The sequence below is a fragment of the Salvelinus namaycush genome, chromosome 3, assembly GCF_016432855.1.
Source record: "Salvelinus namaycush isolate Seneca chromosome 3, SaNama_1.0, whole genome shotgun sequence".
NCBI classification, from domain to species: Eukaryota; Metazoa; Chordata; class Actinopteri; order Salmoniformes; family Salmonidae; genus Salvelinus; species Salvelinus namaycush.
This window is the reverse complement of record NC_052309.1, coordinates 14,941,858-14,965,974: the sequence shown is the minus strand read 5'-3', so window position 1 is coordinate 14,965,974 and position 24,117 is coordinate 14,941,858. Positions and strand designations below refer to the sequence as shown.

The 24,117-nt window shown below is 44.3% G+C and overlaps 2 protein-coding genes across 2 annotated transcripts; one reads left to right on the top strand and one right to left on the bottom strand.

Moving 5' to 3' along the window:
* Positions 1–7,188: 7,188 nt before the first annotated feature.
* Positions 7,189–10,844, top strand: LOC120044993 (interleukin-7 receptor subunit alpha-like). Its single transcript, XM_038989795.1, has 8 exons — positions 7,189–7,342; positions 7,565–7,685; positions 7,875–8,023; positions 8,184–8,335; positions 8,681–8,840; positions 8,966–9,059; positions 9,161–9,242; positions 9,339–10,844. Exons 1-8 carry the CDS (start codon positions 7,261–7,263, stop codon positions 9,765–9,767), a joined length of 1,269 nt encoding a protein of 422 aa, XP_038845723.1. The 5' UTR covers positions 7,189–7,260; the 3' UTR covers positions 9,768–10,844.
* A 466-nt stretch (positions 10,845–11,310) lies between these two features.
* LOC120044998 (calcyphosin-like protein) lies at positions 11,311–23,390 on the bottom strand. The gene is made up of 4 exons (XM_038989801.1): positions 23,254–23,390; positions 22,782–22,959; positions 22,461–22,670; positions 11,311–11,412 (listed from the first exon to the last, which is right to left on the bottom strand). The coding sequence occupies exons 1-4, from the start codon at positions 23,388–23,390 to the stop codon at positions 11,311–11,313; spliced, it is 627 nt and encodes a 208-aa protein (XP_038845729.1).
* Positions 23,391–24,117: the final 727 nt, after the last annotated feature.

The following is a 24,117-nucleotide window of genomic DNA, read 5'->3' as shown; positions in this document are numbered from 1 at the left end:
TTTAAAAAAATTCTCTACTGTTAAATCATTATAAACACGTTAGTCAAAATATTTATTTTCATCAGTGCAGTTGTACATTAAATGTACAATACTGTACATTAAAGTTTTAAAGTTGAAAGTTTGATGTTAGACAAGAAGCCATTTGAGTGTTGCTTACATCACCTACTTTTTGTATGTCAGGAAAATGTGAGGCATTTTAATGAATACATTTCTACATTGTCCTTAAACACCACTGTGTACACAGTGAAGCCAACAGACCATAGGTCTTACCAGCTTGTGCTGGACTCTCTTAGCTGGGATCTTCTAAGAACTTGCAATGGGTCAGATGCATAAATAGTGAATAAGAACTAAAAGGGGCATTCCAAACCATATTTAAACTGAATTGAAAGCCAGAAAACTAACACAAATGAAGAGTTTATTTCCAAAGCGCTATATCCACTAATGTTTAGCATTTGTGTTTTTTCATCAGAAATAATTGCTTATGGGTACTTTTGTGTGTGTACTGTTTTCAGATGTTTAATTAATAGATTTTTTTAAATCCATTGTTTAGCTGGAATGGAATGTTAGTATCCTGTATATTTGACAGTGATATGTAGTTGTCTCACCTAGTTGTCTTAAAATGAATGCACTTACTGTAAGTCACTCTGGATAAGAGCATCCACTAAATGACTGACAAAAAAATATTGACGACACAAATGTAGCATTTGTACATTTCTTTATTATAAATGTAGTTATTTGTTACATTTGACTGTGTAAAACCTAGCAGTACTACTTATTTCTCTGAGAGTGAGGCACATATATTGCATTTTGCAAAAAAACATGATTATATGTCTCTCTGAAATGAAACCATCAAGTGATTTTAAACAAATACATGTCTGTCATTGAACAACCTCATGCCATGATTAGATAGTGAAAAATCACACCGATCTCTATAATAAGTTTTTTAAACAATAAAAGCTAATTTACCAACATTTCAGAAAATTGATATATAAACTCAGCAAAAAAAGAAACAGTGTCACGTTCCTGACCTGTTTTCTGTTGTTTGGTATGTGTTTATTGGTCAGGGCGTGAGTTTTGGGTGGGCAGTCTATGTTTTCTGTTTCTATGTTGGTTTTGGGTTGCCTGGTATGGCTCTCAATTAGAGGCAGGTGTTTGACGTTTCCTCTGATTGAGAGTCATATTAAGGTAGGTTGTTCTCACTGTTTGTTGGTGGGTGATTGTCGTCCGTGTCTGTGTCTGCGCACCACACGGGACTGTAGCGTTTGTTCGTTCGTTTGTAATAGTCTGTACCTGTTCCTACGTGCTTCGTGTTGTATGTAAGTTGTCATGGTTTAGGTCAGTCTACATTCGTTTTTGTTATTTTGTATCCTTCCAAGTGTTTGTTTTCGTGTTTCGTCGTTTGCTTTATTAAATCATTATGTATTCAAAACCCGCTGCACTTTGGTCGAATCACTACTCCTCCTCTTCATATGAAGAGGAGGAGGAATGCCGTTACAGAATCACCCACCAAACCCAGATCAAGCAGCGGGTTAACGGACAGCAACGACAGCAGCAGTGGATCAAGGAGGATTGGACATGGGAAGAGATTCTGGACGGAGAAGGACCCTGGGCAGAGCCAGAGGAGTGTCGCCGTCCCAAGGCGGAGCTGGAGGCATCTAAAGCGGAGAGGCGACGATATGAGGAGGCAGCACGGAAGCAAGGCTGGAAGCCCGCAAGTACAACCCAAAAATGTCTTGGGGGGGGGGGGGCTAAAGGGTAGTGTGGCGAAGTCAGGTAGGAGACCTGCGCCAACTTCCCGGGCTTACCGTGGAGAGCGAGAGTACGGGCAGACACCGTGTTACGCAGTAGAGCGCATGGTGTCTCCTGTACGTGTTCATAGCCCGGTGCGGGTTATTCCACCTCCCCGTACTAGCCGGGCTAGAGTGAGCATTGAGCCAAGTGCCATGAAGCCGGCTCAACATATCTGGCCTCCAGTACGTCTCCTCGGGCCGGTGTACATGGCACCAGCCTTACGCATGGTGTCCCCGGTTCGCCAACACAGCCCAGTGCGGGTTATTCCACCTCCCCGCACTGGACGGGCTACGGGGAGCATGCAACCAGGTAAGGTTGGGCAGGCTCAGTGCTCAAGGGAGCCAGTACGCCTACACGGTCCGGTATATCCGGCGCCACCTTCCCGCCCCAGCTCAGTACCACCAGTGCCTACACCACGCACCAGGCTTCCAGTGCGTCTCCAGAGCCCTGTTCCTCCTCCACGCACTCTCCCTGTGGTGCGTGTCTCAAGCTCAGTGCCTCCAGTTTCGGCACCACGCATCAAGCCTCCTGTGCGTCTCCAGAGCCCTGTACGCACTGTTCCTTCTCCCCGCACTCGCCCTGAGGTGCGTGCCGTCAGCCCGGTACCTCCAGTTCCGGCACCACGCACCAGGCCTACTGTGCGCCTCAGCAGGGCAGAGCCATCTGTCGGCCCAGCACCGTCTGAGCCATCCGTCTGCCCAGCGCCGTCTGAGCCATCCGTCTGCCCAGCGCCGTCTGAGCCATCCGTCTGCCCAGCGCCGTCTGAGCCATCCGTCTGCCCAGCGCCTTCTGAGCCATCCGTCTGCCCAGCGCCTTCTGAGCCATCCGTCTGCCCAGCGCCTTCTGAGCCATCCGTCTGCCCAGCGCCTTCTGAGCCGTCCGTCTGCCACGAGCCATTAGAGCCGTCCGTCAGTCAGGAGCCGCTAGAGCCGTCCGTCAGTCAGGAGCCGCTAGAGCCGCCAGCCAGTCAGGAGCTGCCAGAGCCGCCAGCCAGTCAGGAGCTGCCAGAGCCGCCAGCCAGTCAGGAGCTGCCAGAGCCGCCAGCCAGTCAGGAGCTGCCAGAGCCGCCAGCCAGTCAGGAGCTGCCAGAGCCGCCAGCCAGTCAGGAGCTGCCAGAGCCGCCAGACAGTCATGAGCTGCCCTACAGTCATGAGCTGCCCTACAGTCATGAGCTGCCCTACAGTCATGAGCTGCCCTACAGTCATGAGCTGCCCTACAGTCATGAGCTGCCCTCCAGTCATGAGCTGCCCTCCAGTCATGAGCTGCCCTCCAGTCATGAGCTGCCCTCCAGTCATGAGCTGCCCTACAGTCATGAGCTGCCCTACAGTCATGAGCTGCCCTCCAGTCATGAGCTGCCCTCCAGTCATGAGCTGCCACTCAGTCCGGAGCTGCCACTCAGTCCGGAGCTGCCACCCAGTCCGGAGCTGCCACCCAGTCCGGAGCTGCCACTCAGTCCGGAGCTGCCATTAGTACAGAGTTGTCCCTCTGTCCTAAGCTACCTCTCTGTCCGGAGCTACCTCTCTGTCCTGAGCTACCTCTCTGTCCTGAGTTACCTCTCTGTCCTGAGCTACCTCTCTGTCCTGAGCTACCTCTCTGTCCTGAGCTGTCTCCTCTATGTAGGAGGGGCCTTAGTGAAGGTTCCTGGACCATGGTCGGGGGCGAGGGTCGCCACTCAAAGGACGCTAAGGAGGGGGACAAAGACAGTGGTGGAGTGGTGTCCTCGTCCACCGCCGGAGCCGCCACCGCGGACAGATGCCCACCCAGACCCTCCCCTTGAGTTGTAGGGGTGCGCCCGGAGTTCGCACCTTGAGGGGGGGGTTCTGTCACGTTCCTGACCTGTTTTCTGTTGTTTGGTATGTGTTTATTGGTCAGGGCGTGAGTTTTGGGTGGGCAGTCTATGTTTTCTGTTTCTATGTTGGTTTTGGGTTGCCTGGTATGGCTCTCAATTAGAGGCAGGTGTTTGACGTTTCCTCTGATTGAGAGTCATATTAAGGTAGGTTGTTCTCACTGTTTGTTGGTGGGTGATTGTCGTCCGTGTCTGTGTCTGCGCACCACACGGGACTGTAGCGTTTGTTCGTTCGTTTGTAATAGTCTGTACCTGTTCCTACGTGCTTCGTGTTGTATGTAAGTTGTCATGGTTTAGGTCAGTCTACATTCGTTTTTGTTATTTTGTATCCTTCCAAGTGTTTGTTTTCGTGTTTCGTCGTTTGCTTTATTAAATCATTATGTATTCAAAACCCGCTGCACTTTGGTCGAATCACTACTCCTCCTCTTCGTATGAAGAGGAGGAGGAATGCCGTTACAAACAGACCTTTTTCAGGACCCTGTCTTTCAAAGATAATTCGTAAAAATCCAAATAACTTCACAGATCTTCATTGTAAAGGGTTTAAACACTGTTTCCCATGCTTGTTCAATGAACCATAAACAATTAATGAACATGCACCTGTGGAACGATCGTTAAGACACGAACAGCTTACAGACGGTAGGCAATTAAGGTCACAGTTATGAAAACTTAGGACACTAAAGAGGCCTTTCTACTGACTCTGAAAAACACCAAAAGAAAGATGCCATGAGGACTGCAGATGTGGCCAGGGCAATAAATTGCCATGTCCGTACTGTGAGACGCCTAAGACAGCGCTACAGGGAGACAGGACAGACAGCTGATTATCCTCGCAGTGGCAGACCACGTGTAACAACACAGGATCGGTACATCCGAACATCACACCTGCGGGACAGGTACAGGATGGCAACAACAACTGCCCGAGTTACACCAGGAATACACAATCCCTCCATCAGTGCTCAGACTGTCCTCAAAAGGCTGAGAGGGGCTGGACTGAGGGCTTGTAGGCCTGTTGTAAGGCAGGTCCTCACCAGACATCACCGGCAACAACGTCGCCTATGGGCACAAACCCACCATCGCTGGACCAGACAAGACTGGCAAAAAGTGCTCTTCACTGACGAGTCGCGGTTTTGTCTCACCAGGGGTGATGGTCGGATTTGCGTTTATCATTGAAAGAATGAACATTACACCGAGGCCTGTACTCTGGAGCGGGATCGATTTGGAGGTGGAGGGTCAGTCATGGTCTGGGGCGGTGTCACAGCATCATCGGACTGAGCTTGTTGTCATTGCAGGCAATCTCAACGCTGTGCATTTCAGGGAAGACATCCTCCTCCCTCATGTGGTACCCTTCCTGCAGGCTCATCCTGACATGACTCTCCAGCATGACAATGCCACCAGCCAGACTGCTCGTTCTGTGAGTGATTTCCTGCAAGACACGAATGTCAGTGACCTGCCATGGCCAGCGAAGAGCCCGGATCTCAATCCCATTGAGCACGTCTGGGACCTGTTGGATCGGAGGGTGAGGGCTAGGGCCATTCCCCCCCAGAAATGTCCGGGAACTTGAAGGTGCCTTGGTGGAAGAGTGGGGTATCTCACAGCAAGAACTGGCAAATCTGGTGCAGTCCATGATGAGGAGATGCACAGCAGTACTTAATGCAGCTGGTGGCCACACCAGATACTGACTGTTACTTCTGATTTTGACCCCCCCCCCCTTTGTTCAGGGACACATTATTCCATTTCTGTTAGTCACATGTCTGTGGAACTTGTTCAGTTTATGTCTCAGTTGTTGAATCTTGTTATGTTCATACAAATATTTACACATGTTAAGTTTGCTGAAAATAAACGCAGTTGGCAGTGAGAGGACGTTTCTTTTTTTTCTGAGTTTAGCATTTTGGAATGAAACTCTTCAATTTGAAGTGTAAAAGCGCAGAAAAAAAAACGTGCTGAATTCAGAATACCCCAAAAGTTTTCCATAACATGGAAATGGTTAACAGAGTAAGGGGTTTTCCTTTCCTGTCACGTTACAGGACACATTGGTCATATCACAAATGCAATGGAACCTTGTCATTGTAATACTGAAACCTGTTGAAATAAGCATAAATGTTAAGTCATTCTCACAACATCCTGTAATGGGAAATGGTTTGAACATTTCTACAAACTTTGTGGTAAATGCTCCTTTTTCTCAAACTCTTGTTCAATGATAAGGTTAGTGTTGAGTAAGATGAGTACGTTCTGACCTCATTTGAAACCAAAACAGTTCATTTGAGTAGACAGGAAGTGTTTTGTATAGGTTACTGGTTTGTTTTTCTCTTCATCGTTGTTGGTACAAAAGCAGGAAGGATATCTTCTTGTTAAATGCATGTATGTCTCAGGTTGTTTCACAACAGCAAAGAAATCTGAACATTATTCCAATGTTCAAATGACCAGATCCTTACTCTATTAAAAAAGTGTTTGAATGAAAAAGGTTATATATTCTTCTGTGTAAATACAGTATACAAGGTGTCCATAACAGCAAGCCTTGCTCATATTGTAATGCTTAGAGCACTGCTTGAGTTGGCATCCCCCACCTCCACAAGCAATTCTCTGAAATTCTCTCATAAGAATGTGATCTGGTGCCATGGCACAAACCCAGATAAAACTTCAAAGACTGAGCCACATTATATCCCTGAGAATAGTGTGCTCATAATATGATAATAATCATTTTTAAATTAGAGTTAGGGTTATCCTGCCCATTGCTGAAACATTTACCCGACAATTGTTACAGAGGCACAAAGATCATACCCCCAAGACATGCTATAGCTCTCACAATTACCGATAACAGGGAAGGTTAGCATTCTTTGAGGGGTTTGATCTTTATGCCTCTGTAACTTTCTCACTCATTATTATTCATGAGTTATTCATGATTATCTGTAATCATGGTAGCATCCATAATAGAAGTGTTCTAAAACATATTCTATTCTTGGGCACAACATAATCTGAAACACTACCAAAGCAAACTGCATATGCATCCAACAAGTTTGTAGAGTCACAAGCTTGATGTAGTCATTGTGTGCTATGAATATGGGACCAAATACTAAACATTTGACTACTTTAATAAAAATATAAGAGAATTTGTCCAAATACTTATGACTAGATACGTAAAGTGCTTTCATTCCTGAACAGCTTTTCATTTCTAAACAGCTTTGGCTGTAACTAATGGGGATTCTAATAAGATACTAATACTATTATATGTGAAAATTCCCTCAAATAAAAGGTGACATTTTATACTGTCATCTCAAAACCTCAGCCAATGTCACTCAGAGTAAGAATGCAATAAGCAGCTCTAGTCTTGAAAAGATCATTCCATTTTTCTCTCTCTCTCTCTCTGTGTGTGTGTGTGTGTCTCTCTCTTCCTCCCTCTCTCTCTCTCTGTTTCTCTCTCTTTCTGTGTGTGTGTGTGTCTCTCTCTTCCTCCCTCTCTCTCTCTCTTCCTCCCTCTCTCTCTTTTCTGCTCTCCTCTGTCATATTTATACTGACAGTTCAGTGAGACAGCTGAGACATTTTGAGTTCCTTGTGCGTGTGTGCGCCAGAGTCTCACCTCTGTATTTGGGGGCACTACATCTTACATTAGTGTGACTGCTTTGTGAGAAATGGCATACAGCCTATGGATTGCCTTACTCATGCTCCCGGTTCTGGTGCACTCTCAAAGTGGAGAAGAATTGGTTGACAATGGTGAGCTGCCATTCCTCTTTAAGAGTTCTATTTAAATGATTCACTGATTTAATCCTGAAGTCTAAGTGCATTATTTGTGTCCAACACAGTGATGGTGCAACATTAACTGTTCATTCTCATTCTGTACCAAAATGTATTTGACAAAAGGTTTGCTGCTCTTGAACCCATTCAAACCACTGAAATTGTTTTGTTTTGTTGCCTTTCCTTTCCTTTCCCTTCCAGAACCCAGAATACTCTGCACCTCTCATCTCAGTGTCTCGGCAGCAAACAGCCTAACCTGCCACCTTGATGATGACACCGATGATGATGATGAAATGGAGGACATAAAAGCCATGAGTCTTTGGTAATAAACCTCCTAGAAGACCACTGAACATCAGTTATGTTAGTTAGGAGTTTATACAACACAAAGGACAAATATCATGGGTGGAAGAACACCCTTACTGCATATTCAGATATCCAGATGTGTAAAATCCTCAAATGGATTAAGAAATCATTTATTGATAAGGTGATTTTATTGACATTATGTTTACAGCTACACAGATTACAAAAAGCAACGCTGTTTGAAAGAGAAGGGGAATAATGTCACATTTACGGACCTGGACACTCTGCAATCGTATAATCTCACCGTTCAATTAAAACGAGGTGGCACATTTTGGAAAACAATGAGTTTGAAAAAAATAAGTAAGTTATCATAATTTCATACATTCTCACCCTATGGTTTGAATGAAAGTAACATGAGGCATTTTTACATGACACCTATCAATTGATAGCCCTTAGTTGGCACTTGCATCAATTGCCCTTAACACTTATCCCGTCTTTCTTATCGATCTTTATGTTTCAGTTAAACCCAGGAGTCCTTGGGTGGTGAATGCCACATTTCTGAAGAGCTCCAACCGGGCTCTTATATACATTGGTAATCCATACCTGAAGGATTACCTGAAACCCAGCAATCAACTGTTCCAACTTCGCATCTGGAGTGTCAGAAATACTCTGGTACAATTGCCAAAAGCCAATTTTTCTTGGATTTGTGGATACAAAAGCTTAATTATATTACCATAATTTCCATATCATTGAATCAGAATAGGCAGAATCTACCACACACTCAAAACTGATTAGTGAAGGTGGAGGAGGCAAAACGCAAAACTGGAGAAACAGGAAAAAGTCTCTGCACACTTCCAGACAGATTTATTTTAATAGAGGCTAAGCTTTCGGTCAGTCGACCTTCATCAGAGAATATCATTCAATTGAGGCTGTTCTGAGGGCAAAAGGGGGTGCAACTAAATATTAGGAAGGTGTCTTATTGTCTTGTTCTTCTTTTACGGTGTACCCTGTTCAAAGGTTAAAAACATAACCTATCAGCCTCTGATCATTGAGGGGGACGAGTACCTCCATAAGAACACAGAGTATAATGTCAAGGTGCGAGCCAAGCCAAGCGGGGGGTACTTTGATGGCAGCTGGAGTGAGTGGAGCACCTCTATCAGTTTCAGCACCAACACAGGTAAAAAAGGACTTGTATCTAAAAAGCATAGCATGATATCTGGACTGTGCAGTTAGGTGGAAGTGATAGAGCAAGGTACAGGAAATGTGAGTCACATGCATCATCTCTCTCCCACTTCCCTACAGAGACAGACGTGCAGGTGCTTTCCTATTCTCTCATCGTGCCCATTGCTGCTCTGCTGTTGGTTACTTTGGCAGTTGGTATTTTCTGGAGAAAACAGTGAGTATCAAATTGATCTCCTTTTCCTCTGCACATCATATTTTGTGTGTGTGTGTGCATGTCCTCCATGTCATCCTCTGGATGTCTCTCTGTCCTCACAGAATACATTCCTTCATATGGCCAAGCATTCCACATCCCAAACACACACTTCTCCAGATCGCCCAGACCTATGAGCCAATGAAGGTAAGTCCTCTGATATGCACTAGACAGTGAACGATAATGGCCATAATAAGTTATGAGGATATTGTTTTATTCCGTCTCTTTCCTTTGACCCAGCAGGGCCCACCTGTGAGCTTTAGCCCCGAGGTGTTCAGTGACCTCAACATCCAGCTGGTGGAGCCGGACAAGGAGCAAGACCTTACCTCCCTACCCCCTGACTCTGACTCCCATCGACTCGCTGAGGTCAAAGATCAATGCCTCATTCAAGAGCGTGATGGGGATACGATGTCCTGCCATACCACCAGTAGTGGAGGGTCGGAGACCATACTGCTTAGGTGTGAGTCCCCAGGAGTGCACCTCAATGGTGGGGCGGGGAGCAGTGGGAACAGTGGCTCCACTGTGGGGATCCTGGATCTGAGGAGTGACTTTGAGAGCGTGGAGACAGATGACAGTGATGGTAACATTGGTCCTGAGGGGCTAGGTGCTACTCAGCAAGGAGGCAAGGATGAGGCTTATGTCACCATGTCTAGTTTCTATCAGATCCAGTGAGAGAGAGATGGAGAGACAGACAGACAGACAGACAGAGAGGGAGCGAGACAGACAGACAGAATTATCTATTCAAGATGAATTATAGCTGCTTATTACATTCTTACCCTGAGTGACTTTGGCTGCTTTTATTTGAAGTCTATTTAATTCACCGTGACTCAAACTGACTATCCACTGACTCCCAGTATCGCAAGAGACTAGCAGAACTCAATGCACATGTTATTTACAAATGATAGGAGACAGAACAGGAATCATCCTCATTGTGTTTGTTTGGTTTTGTGTTATTAATCTGTTGCTAGTTGCTAAGAAACAAGACAAGGGAGGACTTAAACAACTTGAAATACAACGCGGCACCTCCCTTATTATCCTTTCTGTGTTTGCACATCCCATACTATATCAACCCCGTCGGTATACTGACGAGCCACCATGACACCTTGGCGTTATACATACTGCTGCTTCATATCACAGATATACTCTTTACCATGACAACAGCTGCTAAATAAACCTAGGGCTCTATTCAATCCGTATTGCGGAAGTTCAGCGTTACAGCATGAATGAAATATAAAGGCAATGTTCCTGCGTTATCGGAGACTGCATTCGCGGTAAACGTTGCATATGTCGGCTCAATCGGAAATTACCCTTCAATTTCTATTGCGCAATGTGTAACGCTTCAGTGATACGGATTGAATAGAGCCCCTAGAATGTCAATTCCTCGGGGTTTAAACCCTTCTACACATTCTATACATAATTTAATCACAGTTTATGTGTTTGTTTGTCATTATGTTTTACATTTTTTGCACATAAGTGATTGTATTTCCTGCACAGTTACCGGTATGTTATTTTTTTTGACTTGGATGTATTATAGTATTATACTATACTATGTACTATCATACATTATAGTTTTCAATGCAGAACGCTTTATTATTTTCTTGAACACTTTGTGAGACTTTAGCAGAGCATTAAACATAAAGTCATCATCGGCAAATTACTGCTTTGTTTTTATTTTACTGTACAAAATCTGTACCGATCCGGTATTTGTTTATTTTAATCTGACAAATGTGACGGCATTATCTGTGTAGAAATGACCATGTTGTTACATTTTGTGTTTAACATTTTTATTAAACAGATTAATTCCACAAACAAATGCAGTTGTATCATTTCCTCTGCTTTCATCATCTCCTGAAATGACTGTACTTTGATGTATCAGTCTTTATGATTTCCCGTGTCTTTATAAAGATGTATCTAACATAGGAACTGTGGACCACAGATGTACAGATACATCACATTTCAAATTCTACAATACAGAATATTGGTTGTTTCTGGAGAGAGGGACTGTATAATTAAAATACATATTTTCACATAGCACGAAATATTTACAAGTCATTCATAATCATTTGCATATCATTGGGACATTATTTTTTTATTTTTTGGGGGGACATTATTAATATTCGTTTGTCAACATGATTTCCAAAATGAAATATTTGTTTATGAAGGCACCTTGAAAAACTGTCCATTAAAAATCATCATAAAGTTATCAACTTAAAACTCACAATTTCCATGCATTTTTCATCATGAGAATGAAATAGACATCACTATCGATGGAGGCGCTGACTCCACAGTAGTAGTTGAGAAACTCCTCCATGGTGACCTGCAGAAGGGAAGGATGTCAGACAGACAGCGCTCCCTGAACCAGCCCACACCATCAGTGTCAGATAGAGACAGACACTCAACATAACCCTGATAAGGCTGAAAACTAAAAACCAGAGGACAGACAATGTTGTGGGAGAGTTGAGTGTGTCACAACCTTTTGTTCCCTCATCAATACCTGCTCTTCAGTGCAGATTGTCTGCACAACGCATCACCGGGGGCAAACTACCTGCCCTCCAGGACACCTACACCACCCGATGTCACAGGAAGGCCATAAAGATCATCAAGGACAACAACCACCCGAGCCACTGCCTGTTCACCCCGCTACCATCCAGAAGGCGAGGTCAGTACAGGTGCATCAAAGCAGGGACCGAGAGACTGAAAAACAGCTTCTATCTCAAGGCCATCAGACTGTTAAACAGCCACCACTAACATACTGACTCAACTCCAGCCACTTTAATAATGGGAATTGATGGAAATGTATGTAAAAATGTATCACTAGCCACTTTAAACAATGCCACTTAATATAATGTTTACATACCCTACATTAGTCATCTCATATGTATATGTATATACTGTACTCTATATCATCTACTGCATCTTGCCATCTTTATGTAATACATGTATCACTAGCCACTTTAAACTATGCCACTTTATGTTTATATACCCTACATTACTCATCTCATATGTATATACTGTACTCTATACCATCTACTGCATCTTGCCTATGCCGTTCTGTACCATCACTCATTCATATATCTTTATGTACATATTCTTTATCCCTTTACACTTGTGTGTATAAGGTAGTAGTTGTGGAATTGTTAGGTTAGATTACTCGTTGGTTATTACTGCATTGTCGGAACTAGAAGCGCAAGCATTTCGCTACACTCGCATTAACATCTGCTAACCATGTGTATGTGACAAATAAAATTTGATTTGATTTGAGATTCAGACATTTTCAGCTAACATCTAAATGCTTAGTTAATCTCGCGACTAAGGTGCAATATCTAACTAGAGAAAAAACAAAACCTTGACATCTGCTGGCTGACAGTGAGAAACAGCTCCACCAAGCTACCATTTCTACTATAATTGTACTACTAAGAAACATACATGTTGCACTGTAACAGTTTGACAGCTCTGACAGTTTGACAGCTTTGAGAAATAGGCCTAAAGACACAAAATGGCTAAGAGCAGTGTAAACACCTTGAGGACAGCCCTAAAGAATTGAATGTAGAGTTACACCCCACTAAACTACTGCACCTAGAAAGACAAGTGAAAAGATATACCATGACATCTCCCATGGTAACACTATATTTGGATAGTCCCAAGTAGATGGTTTGTAGATGTTCAGTAGATGTTGAATAATTGTCACATTTCAAATAACTATCAACTAACCCTAACTAACCCTTACCTTAACTCTTATCCTAACCCTAAACTTAACCCTAACCCTTACACTAACCCTCATTCTAAACCTAACCGTAACCTTAGCAAGCAGTTGCTTATCAACATATAGTTTGTTGATAGTATGACCATCTGTAGATCATGACTATCCAAATAAAATGTGACCTCTGCCGTCCATATCCCAGGATTAAGTGCTCTTTAGTCTTTACCCTAAACATTGACACATGAAGACATTAGTTAATACGTTTCCAGGCACTTTTCATCATGATAATAAAGTAGATATCCATATCAATGGAGGATCTCACGCCTGTATAGCAATTCATACTCTTCTTGTGTGACCTAATATGTTCCAGAAATAAGACATGATATGACACAGTTTAAGGTGGTTCGACAGATATGCAGTATTGTAAATGTCAGGAGCCTAAGAAATGTCTCATGCGTCCAGATAATCTCATACATATCTGACTGAATAATGTACAGGTAAGTTTAGCAGTATAGGTTTACACTACAGTAGAGGTGGACGATAGTAAGACCCAGAGGAGGCTGGTGGGAGGAGCTATAGGAGGACAGGTTCATCGTAATGGTTTGAATGGAATAAATGTAATGTTATCAAACACATCAAACATATGACATTTTAAAAATATATATATAATAATAATAATGTGCGATATACATGGCAGAGCCTTAATCAAGCTAGTCATCTTGATTACTTTCTTATGTCATTCTCTCTGGCACCAAAAGTTTAAAAAGTGTTGATGGGGACAGAATGCGGTCGGACCATCAGATAATTGGCATATACATTACTCTTACAGAATTTCCACATGGCGAGGATATTGGAAATTGAATCAAAGCTTACTCGATTATAACTTGTTTTTAACTAGGACAGAAGAATTTATAACGGACTTTTCCGACATAACATAGGTACAGCAGATCCCCTTATTGTATGGGACACTTTTAAATGTGCCTTTAGAGGCCATGCAATTCAATACTCATCTATAAAACAAAAGCAATTTTGGTCAAAAGAGTCCATATTAACACAGGTAATGGAAGGAGTAACAGTACAGATAGATAGCAATAAAAACTGTACCATAAGAGCCTCAGAGCAAGTTAGAGGAAAAATAAAAAATAAATGGATGAACTTATTCAAGAAAGATCAAGTGTAATATATTATAAAAATAAAGCGAACTGGATGGAATATGAAAAATAATTTGGTGCATTTTTCCCCAATCTTCAACATAAAAAGGCTACCAAAATAAATGTACTGAATGTCACGTTCTTTCAAAATCGAACCCAGAAGCAGACCAGGACAAGGAGAGTAGGAAGAAGGTGAGTATTTATTTACAAGTGAATATGAAGGTGTAGAAATATCCAGGTAGCGTAACGGGCAGCGGTGGTGAGTTGATGGGAGTGAATAGGTGTGTCCAAAGGAGTAGCGGAAGCCTCCGACGACCAGGCAGGAATGGGGTAAGTGATCCGGGTGAATAACTGAAGACAGAACAAACGGGGTTAAGTTTAAGGCAAGCAAGACGTACAAAACAACAAAACAAATACTATCAAGCTGGAGGCTGATACGCTGGCACAACATACTGTTTATGGCTAACGATCCGGCAGGGAATGGATGTCAGGTCCGGGCTTATGAAGAGGAGAGATGATGATCAGGACCAGGTGCACAGATAGCTGATGGGATACAGGTGCGGGTAATCTGAGATCTCCCAACTAGCTAAAACGCCCGGCAACCAGACAGGGTGCGTTCCAGGACACCGGAAAAACACTCCAGAACAGAACACAGGCAAAAACCAGACTCAGGAAACGGGATTCGTGACAGTACCCCCCCTCCGACGAACGCCACCGGGCGGACTACCCGGAGCGCCAGGGTGGAGGCGGTAGAAGTCACGAAGCAGGTCAGCGTCAAGGATCTGACGCCGAGGAATCCAACTCCTCTCCTCTGGACCATATCCTTCCCAATCCACTAGATACTGGAACCCTCGACCCCGCCGTCTTGAGTCCATGATGCGGCGCACCGTGTAGACAGGACCACCTCCGATCATCCGAGGAGGGGGAGGACGAGGAGGAGGGGGCAACAGAGGACTGAGGTGAACCGGCTTGAGGCAGGAGACATGAAAGGTGGGATGTACTCTAAGTGTTGCAGGCAACTTGAGTCGGACCACCACCGGATTAATGATTCTCTCCACTACAAACGGACCAATGAACTTCGGTGACAGTTTCCTCGACTCAGTCCGTAGAGGAAGATCCCGTGTAGCTAACCAAACCTTATCTCCGACCGTATAAGCGGGGGCAGGAATACGGCGACGATTCGCCTGGATCTGATACCGGTCAGAAACTCTAAGGAGAGCCTTCCTGGCCCGATGCCAGGTCCGGTGGCAACGACGAATGTGGGTCTGGACGGAGGGGACCGAGAGATCCCTCTCCTGAGAAGGAAACAAGGGAGGTTGGTAACCGTACAGGCACTGGAAGGGAGACATCCCAGTAGCAGATGAAGGGAGAGTATTATGGGCATACTCGACCCAGGGTAATTGAGAGGACCAAGAGGTGGGATCAGAGGAAACAAGACAGCGCAGCGTGGACTCCATCTTCTGGTTGGCTCTCTCCGCCTGACCATTAGATTGGGGGTGAAATCCAGAAGTGAGACTGACTGTAGCTCCAATGGCCAAACAGAAGGATCTCCAGACAGCAGAGGTAAACTGAGGACCACGGTCAGAAACAATGTCACAGGGCAACCCGTGGACCCTGAAAACCTCCCTAACCAGGATCTCGGACGTCTCAGTGGCAGAAGGCAGCTTGGAGAGGGGGACAAAGTGAGCAAACTTGCTGAATCTGTCCACAATGGTCAGAATAACCGTGTTACCAACAGAAGAGGGCAACCCCGTGACAAAGTCCAGGGCCAGATGCGACCAAGGTCGCCGGGGAATAGGTAGGGGGTGAAGAAGCCCAGAGCTGGGCCGATTGGAACTCTTATTCTGCGCACAAACAGGACAAGCGGCAACAAACCTCCGGGTATCTTCTCCCATGGCAGGCCACCAAAATCGTCTGCGCAGTAACGCCATAGTCCGAGCAACGCCAGGGTGACAAGCTATCTTGCTGGCGTGGGACCACTGAAGGACAGCAGAGCGGACCGACTCAGGCACGAACAACCGACCGGGTGGACCGTTACCGGGCCCGGGCTGCGTCCGAAGGGCCGCCATCACATCCTCCTCAATCCTCCATGTAACGGCTCCCACGACAACATTCTGGGGAATAATTGTCTCAGTCTTGGCCCCACTCTCCTCCGTCTTGGAGAACATCCGGGACAGGGCGTCCGCCTTCCCGTTCTTCGACCCAGGTCGGAACGTCAGGGAAAAATTGAAGCGTCCAAAAAACAAAGCCCACCTGGCCTGACGGGAGTTGAGACGTTTAGCCGATTGCACGTAAGCCAGATTCTTGTGGTCAGTCCAGACCACAAACGGTTGCTCCGCTCCCTCCAACCAGTGACGCCACTCCTCCAAGGCAAGCTTCACAGCGAGAAGCTCCCGGTTACCCACATCGTAGTTTCTTTCAGCTGGAGAAAGACGACAAGAGTAGAAGGCACAGGGATGGAGTTTACCGTCAGTGGAGCTACGCTGGGACAGGATGGCGCCCACCCCCACATCAGACGCGTCCACCTCAACAACAAACTGACGGGAAGTGTCAGGTTGAGAGAGAATCGGGGCGTTGGTGAATCGGCTCTTCAAGTCCAGAAATGCTCGGTCTGCCTCAGGAGTCCAACAGAAATCTCTGGTGCAAGACGTCAGGGCAGTTAAAGGGACGGCCACCCGGCTGTAATCACGGATAAACCTCCGATAGAAGTTCGCAAACCCCAGGAATCTCTGGAGCTGCAATCTCGTACCGGGCTGGGCCCAATCCCGAACCGCCCGAACCTTCTCTTGGTCCATCATGATCTCTCCCCTGGAGATGATGTACCCGAGGAAGGACGTCGTGTGGGCGTGAAAATCACACTTCTCAGCCTTCACGAACAGACGGTTCTCCAATAACCGCTGCAAGACCTGCTTGACATGCAGGACGTGGCTAGAAAGCTCCCTCGAGAAGATGAGGATATCATCCAGGTAAACGAACACAAAAATACCAATCATATCTCTCAGAACATCATTCACCATACTTTGGAACACAGCAGGAGCGTTGGTCAGTCCAAACGGCATCACCTGGTACTCGAAATGTCCCATAGGAGTATTGAACCCAGTCAACCACTCGTCCCCCTCTTTGATCCGAACCAAATGATAAGCATTACGTAGGTCAAGCTTCGTAAAAACCGTAGCACCCTGTAAAGAGTCGAAAGCAGAGCTCATCAAGGGCAGGGGATACTTGTTCTTAACCGTAATATCATTCAACCCCCGATAATCAATACATGGTCGAAGAGAGCCATCCTTCTTACTCACAAAAAAGAATCCTGCTCCCAGAGGTGATGACGAGGGGCGAATGAGACCTGCAGCTAGAGATTCCTTGATGTAGGTCTCCAAGGCTTCACGTTCAGGTCGAGAGATACTGTATAACCGTCCCTTGGGAAAGGCAGCTCCAGGGAACAAATTAATCGCACAGTCATAAGGTCGGTGGGGAGGAAGGGACAGAGCCTTCTGCTTACTGAATACTTCACCCAACTCGTGATATGTTTCTGGAACCAGGGACAAATCAGGAGGAGCAGAGTCACTGACCTGACTGGGAACAGCAGGAGAACAGGCAGTCCTAAGGCAGTTAGCATGACACTCAATGCTCCAACTAGTTACCTTACCCGTCACCCAATCAAACGAGGGATTGTGTTCCTTCAGCCAGGGGTAACCAAGAACCAGAGGAACATGGGGCGAGGACAGAATGAGGAAGGAGATAAACTCTGAATGATTCCCCGACAACAACATCTTAACCGGTTCAGTCCTCATCGTAATCCGTGCCAGACTACTGCCGTTCAGAGTGGTTGCTTCAATGGCTTCCGGCAATTGCTCCTTGGAAAGCCCCAGCTGTTCCACCAAGTCGGCATCAATAAAGCTGCCATCGGCACCTGAATCGATAAAAGCGTTCGTCTCTAAGCTCTGATCCTTATTCATAAGGGTCGCAGGAAAACGGGGTCTGACAGGGTTCTTGAGAGGTTGAAACTGGCTCGCAAAAATTCCTCCCATAACTAGCGAGCCGGGCAGTTTAACGGGCGCTGTGGACAAGCGGAGATGTAATGTCCCGAGCTACCACAGTAGAGGCAGCTGTTGGTCTCACGTCTACGTTGGCGCTCCTCCTTAGTTAGCCCGTGTCGCCCCACTTGCATTGGTTCAGGATCTGGTGGCAAGACCCCTCCACTAATCCCGTGTGGGGAAGCATGATCAACACGTTCTGGTCCATTTCCTGAACCAAATGGTAACCGAGTTGCTGATTGATTGGACGGCCCCCACTGCTTCTCCCTCCTTCTCTCTCGGACTCTATTATCTACCCGAATAGCTAAAGTGACCAAGCTGTCTAGGTCACTAGGCTCAGGATAGGATATCAGCTCGTCCTTGAGTTGCTCCGACAACCCCTGGTAAAAAGCCGCTTGTAGTGACTCCTCATTCCAACCACTCTCCACAGCCAATGTCCTGAATTCAATCATAAAGTCTGCCACACTGCGAGCTCCTTGGCGAAGAGTGAACAAACGTTTAGCTGCGTCCTTACCTCGGACAGGATGGTCAAAAAGCTTTCTCATCTCCGCCGTGAACTCCTGGTATGAAGCCATGCAGGTGTCCGGTCGTTCCCAAACGGCTGAAGCCCATTCCAGAGCTCTACCACGCAGCAGTTCAATCACGAAAGCTATCCTAGCCTTATCTGTGGCGTAAGAGTAGGGCTGTAGATCAAAAACTAAGCCACACTGCATAAGAAATGAACGGCATCTTCCGAAATCCCCCTCGTACTTATCAGGCGTCGGAACCTTGGGCTCACGGAAGGAAACCTCTCCAGAATCGGCAGGTGAGATGGGTGAAACAGGTGGTGGATGTCCCGCCGGCAACCTGAGCTGATCCTGGATATTCGTCAAGCTAGCAGATAAGTTCCGGACTGAACCCGCTATCTCCTGTAGCGCCGTGTTGTGTTGTTCCAATATCTTCCCCTGCTGGGTAACGGCATGGCAAACGGGGTCCAGGTCCGCTGGGTTCATCCTTGGCCGGATCGTTCTGTCACGTTCTTTCAAAATCGAACCCAGAAGCAGACCAGGACAAGGAGAGTAGGAAGAAGGTGAGTATTTATTTACAAGTGAATATGAAGGTGTAGAAATATCCAGGTAGCGTAACGGGCAGCGGTGGTGAGTTGATGGGAGTGAATAGGTGTGTCCAAAGGAGTAGCGGAAGCCTCCGACGACCAGGCAGGAATGGGGTAAGTGATCCGGGTGAATAACTGAAGACAGAACAAACGGGGTTAAGTTTAAGGCAAGCAAGACGTACAAAACAACAAAACAAATACTATCAAGCTGGAGGCTGATACGCTGGCACAACATACTGTTTATGGCTAACGATCCGGCAGGGAATGGATGTCAGGTCCGGGCTTATGAAGAGGAGAGATGATGATCAGGACCAGGTGCACAGATAGCTGATGGGATACAGGTGCGGGTAATCTGAGATCTCCCAACTAGCTAAAACGCCCGGCAACCAGACAGGGTGCGTTCCAGGACACCGGAAAAACACTCCAGAACAGAACACAGGCAAAAACCAGACTCAGGAAACGGGATTCGTGACACTGAAACTTGTCACAAATGATGGAGTCACTCATGATCCACCGAATTATATTTTGAAAGAGGAAGTAAAGTACTTTAAGCATATGTTTTCATTTCAGTCTCTTCCATCTCCACTAACCGAAGCTAATTCTATGGATTTTTTCCCTATTAATAATATAAAATTAACATCTGCACAGAAAGACTCATGTGAAGGCCAAATTACAGAGGAGGAACTTCTTGATGCAATTAAAGCCTTTAAGTCCGGGAAAACTCCAGGGCTGGATGGCATACCAGTGGAAGTATACAAAACTTTTTGTGATATACTCAGAGGACCATTATTAGCATGTTATAACCACTCCTATATAAATGGTAGATTATCGGACACTCAACAAGAAGGTCTGATTTCAATATTACTGAAACAGGATCCAGGTGGTATATATAAAGCTCCAGTCCATTAAAAAAATTGGAGGCCTCTTACACTTCAGTGTTGTAATGCAAAAAATATAGCTAAATGCTTAGTGCATAGAATTAAAAAGGTTTTGTCAGATATTATTCATTATTCATTACATATTCAGATATTTACATGGACGATACATTGGAGATAATATAAGACAAGTACTGGAAACAATAGAATACTATGAAATATCAGGGAAACCAGGCATGGTTTTCATAGCTGACTTTGAAAAGGCTTTTGATAAAGTACAACTGCAGTTTATATATAAATGCTTGGAATATTTCAATTTTGGAGAAGCTCTTATAAAATGGGTTAAAGTTATGTATAGTAACTCTAGGTGTAAAATAGTAAATAATGGCTACATCTCAGAAAGTTTTAATCTGTCAAGAGGAGTAAAACATGGTTGTCCACTATCGGCACACCTATTTATTATTGCCATCAAAATGTTTGCTGTTAAAATTAACAACAATAAGGGATTAGAAATCCATGGCTTAAAAACAAAGGTGTCATTGTACACTGATGATTCATGTTTTCTTTTAAATCTACAATTAGAATCCCTCCACAGCCTCTTAGAGGATCTAGATACTTTTTCTAACCTCTCTGGATTAAAACCAAATTCTGATAAGTGTACTATATTACGTATTGGATTACTGTGTAGTTTACCAATAAAATGGTCTGACGGGGATGTGGACATACTTGGTATACATATCCCGAAAGAAAGAAATGATCTCACTCCAATACATTTTAATAGAAAGTTAGCAAAAATAGATAAGATCTTGCTACCATGGAAAGGAAAATACCTGTCTATTTGTGGAAAAATCACACTGATTAACTCTTTAGTCATATCACATATTACCTATTTGCGTATGGTTTTGCCTACACCTAGCAACCTGCTTTTTAAATTATATGAGCAAAAATATTCAATTTTATTTGTAATGGCAAGTCAGACAAAATTAAAAGGGACTATTTATATAATGACTATGAATTCTGAGGGCAGAAATGATTAAATATTAAAGCATTAGACCTCTCACTAAAGGCATCAGTCATACAAAAGTTATACTTAAATCCAAAATGGTTCTCTAGTAAATTAGTAAGAATGTCTCACACCATGTTCAAGAATGGCCTTTTCCCCTTTATCCAGATTACAACCGCTTACTTTTGGTTATTTTAAAACGAAATCTCCAAAATATTGTTATTTTTTAGACAAGCCATAGAAAGTTGGTTGCAATTTCAGTTTAATCCACCTGAAAAGACAGAACAAAAATAATACAACAATGTTGTGGTTAAACTCAAATACACTAATTGATTAAAAAAACGTAAATTTTCAATAACATTACAAAAAAAAGGTAAAATCTTTGTAAATTATATCATAAATAGGACTGGTGGAGTTATTTCTTTGCAACTCTGCCTAGAAGGCCAGCATCCCAGAGTCGTCTCTTCACTGTTGACGATGAGACTGGTGTTTTGAGGATACTTTTTAATGAAGCTGCCAGTTGAGGACTTGTGAGGGGTCTGTTTCTCAAACTAGACACTCTAATGTACTTGTCTTCTTGCTCAGTTGTGCACCAGGGCCTCCCACTCCTCTTTCTATTCTGGTTAGAGCCAGTTTGCGCTGTTTTGTGATGAGAGTGGTACACAGCGTTGTACGAGATCTTCAGTTTCTTGGCAATTTCTCGCATGGAATAGCCTTCATTTCTCAGAACAAGAATAGACTGACGAGTTTCAGAAGAAAGTACTTTGTTTCTGGCCATTTTGAGCCTGTCATCGAACCCACAAATGCTGATGCTCCAGTTATTCAACTAGTCTAAAGAAGGCCAGTTTTATTGCTTCTTTAATCAGGACAACAGTTTTCAGCTGTGCTAACATAATTGCAAAAGGGTTTTCTAATGATCAATTAGCCTTTTAAAATTATAAACTTGGATTAGCTAACACAACGTGCCATTGGAACACAGGAGTGATGGTTGCTGATAATGGGCCTCTGTACGTCTATGTAGATATTCCATTTGAAAAAATCTGCCGTTTCCAGTTACAATAGTCTTTTACAACATTAACAATGTTTATACTGTATTTCTGATAAATTTGATGTTATTTGAATGGACAAAAAGTTGCTTTTCTTTCAAAAACAAGGACATTTCTAAGTGACCCCAAACTTTGGAACGGTAGTGTTTATTTACCCCCAAAACATATGGGGGATTGAAAATGATTCAGACAATTACATTGATGGAAGCACCAATCAATCCGCAATATTAAAGCTGATCCACCCACTAAAAATAAAAAAATAAAAAACAACAACATGAAAATCACATTTGACTCCGTTCCATTAATTCCATTCCATCCGTTACAATGAGCCTGTGCTCCTATAGCTCCTCCCACCAGCCTCATCTGATAAGACCACTATAACCTCTATCCAACATTTCCATATTTTACAACCCCAAGGCCTGAAAGTGACCAGGTCAGTATGGTGTGATGTTATCAGTATTACCTTTCCGTCCTTGTCGTAAGGAGAGTCGAAGCTGTCCAGGAATTTGCGGAATACTTGCTCCTCTGTCCACTCCCCATTTTGATATTTGGGGTGGTACTTGGCGTTGTAAACCCCACTCAGATCTTCAATAGTGATCACCCCGTCACCAGTCTTATCCAGCTTCCTAAAGGCCTGCATGATCACCTCCTTCCTGGCATTGGACATCGGGGGCTGTGATCATAACCAGCACAACCAGAAATAATGGACAAAATTCACAGATTAAATAAGTATGATCAAATGTATCATGTAATTCAGAGGCTTACCCCTACCACTCATATTTACCCTGAGAGTGAGGAGAAATTCATCAAAGTCAATGAGTCCACTGTTGTCCCGGTCAAAACGTTGAAACATTGTCATGGCCTCATCTTTCTCAATGAGGACACCGTAGTCATTAAGCCCCTTCATAAACTCCTTCACATCCAATATACGGTTGTTGTCATCATCCATTATCCTGAATGTTCTGACAGATAAACCATTGAAGAAGAAAAAATATATAAATAGGTGGCAGTTGAAGAAAATTATTAATAATTTCTTGGAGTTAACGTTGTCAAAACAATCCTTGCATCTTAGAAGCCAATCTAGAGCTGTCTTCTTGACACAGCCTTCTTGACAGGATTGCCTATAGTACAATGTTTGATCAATCACTACTGCTACTGTATCAAACATTTGATGTTGATGACCTGGGCAACACATCACTTGATACAGAACCATTACCTGTGCCCTACACATAAGAGTATTCTGGTCTCTCTCTCACCTGCCCAGACCCTTGATGCCAGAAGAGCCTCGTGCGAGACACTGCATCCTCAGTCGATCCACAGGGTCTGTGCATACAGACAGCTGTTTTTTGGCATTCACCGCCATCTCCCGATCATGTCGCGACGTCCCTGCCATGATACCTGCAGTCTGCAGGCAGGTAATCAATTTGCATCGCTGATTTGCATGCATACAGTGCGATTTGATGCCGAAAACATTGACACATTTCAGTGATGTCTAGTACAGTTTATGAGTGATGTTGTAGACAAAGATAAATTAAACATAATGCTAGAGCTGTGTGACAGGGCCGGCTCTAGCCTTTTAGGGGCCCTAAGCAAGATTTGGTTGGGGGCCCTCCCACCTGCTGCAAAACATTTTAGTGGGCCCCCTCAACAGCAGAGAGAAAAAAGTGCAATTCTAAACATTTTGCCATTGGGCATAAACAAAATGTAACAATTTCATAAAAAATGTCATGCAATTCTACTCATTTTGCCATGGGGCAGACAGAAAAAAGATTCAGTTTCACAGCTAATTTCCTGTAATTCTATCCATTTTACCAATGGGGTGGATAATTTATTTAGCAGTTTTAAAGCTAATTTCCTGTAATTATACACATTTTGCCATGACTTATGACATGTTATGATTTCTGAGTGAGACTGACTAACAAAATCAATGGGGGCTCCCTGGAGGTCAGGGCCCTGGGCACATGCCTGGTTGGTATTTGGCCATGATTACTACAAGTTTAGATAGCTGGCTAGACTAACCACAAACCTAAAAATGGTTAGCTGGCAAGGCTAATTGAGTGACGGTCAGTGACTGACATAACTAGAGAAAAACCGCTGAATGATGTTCAACCAAAATTCTA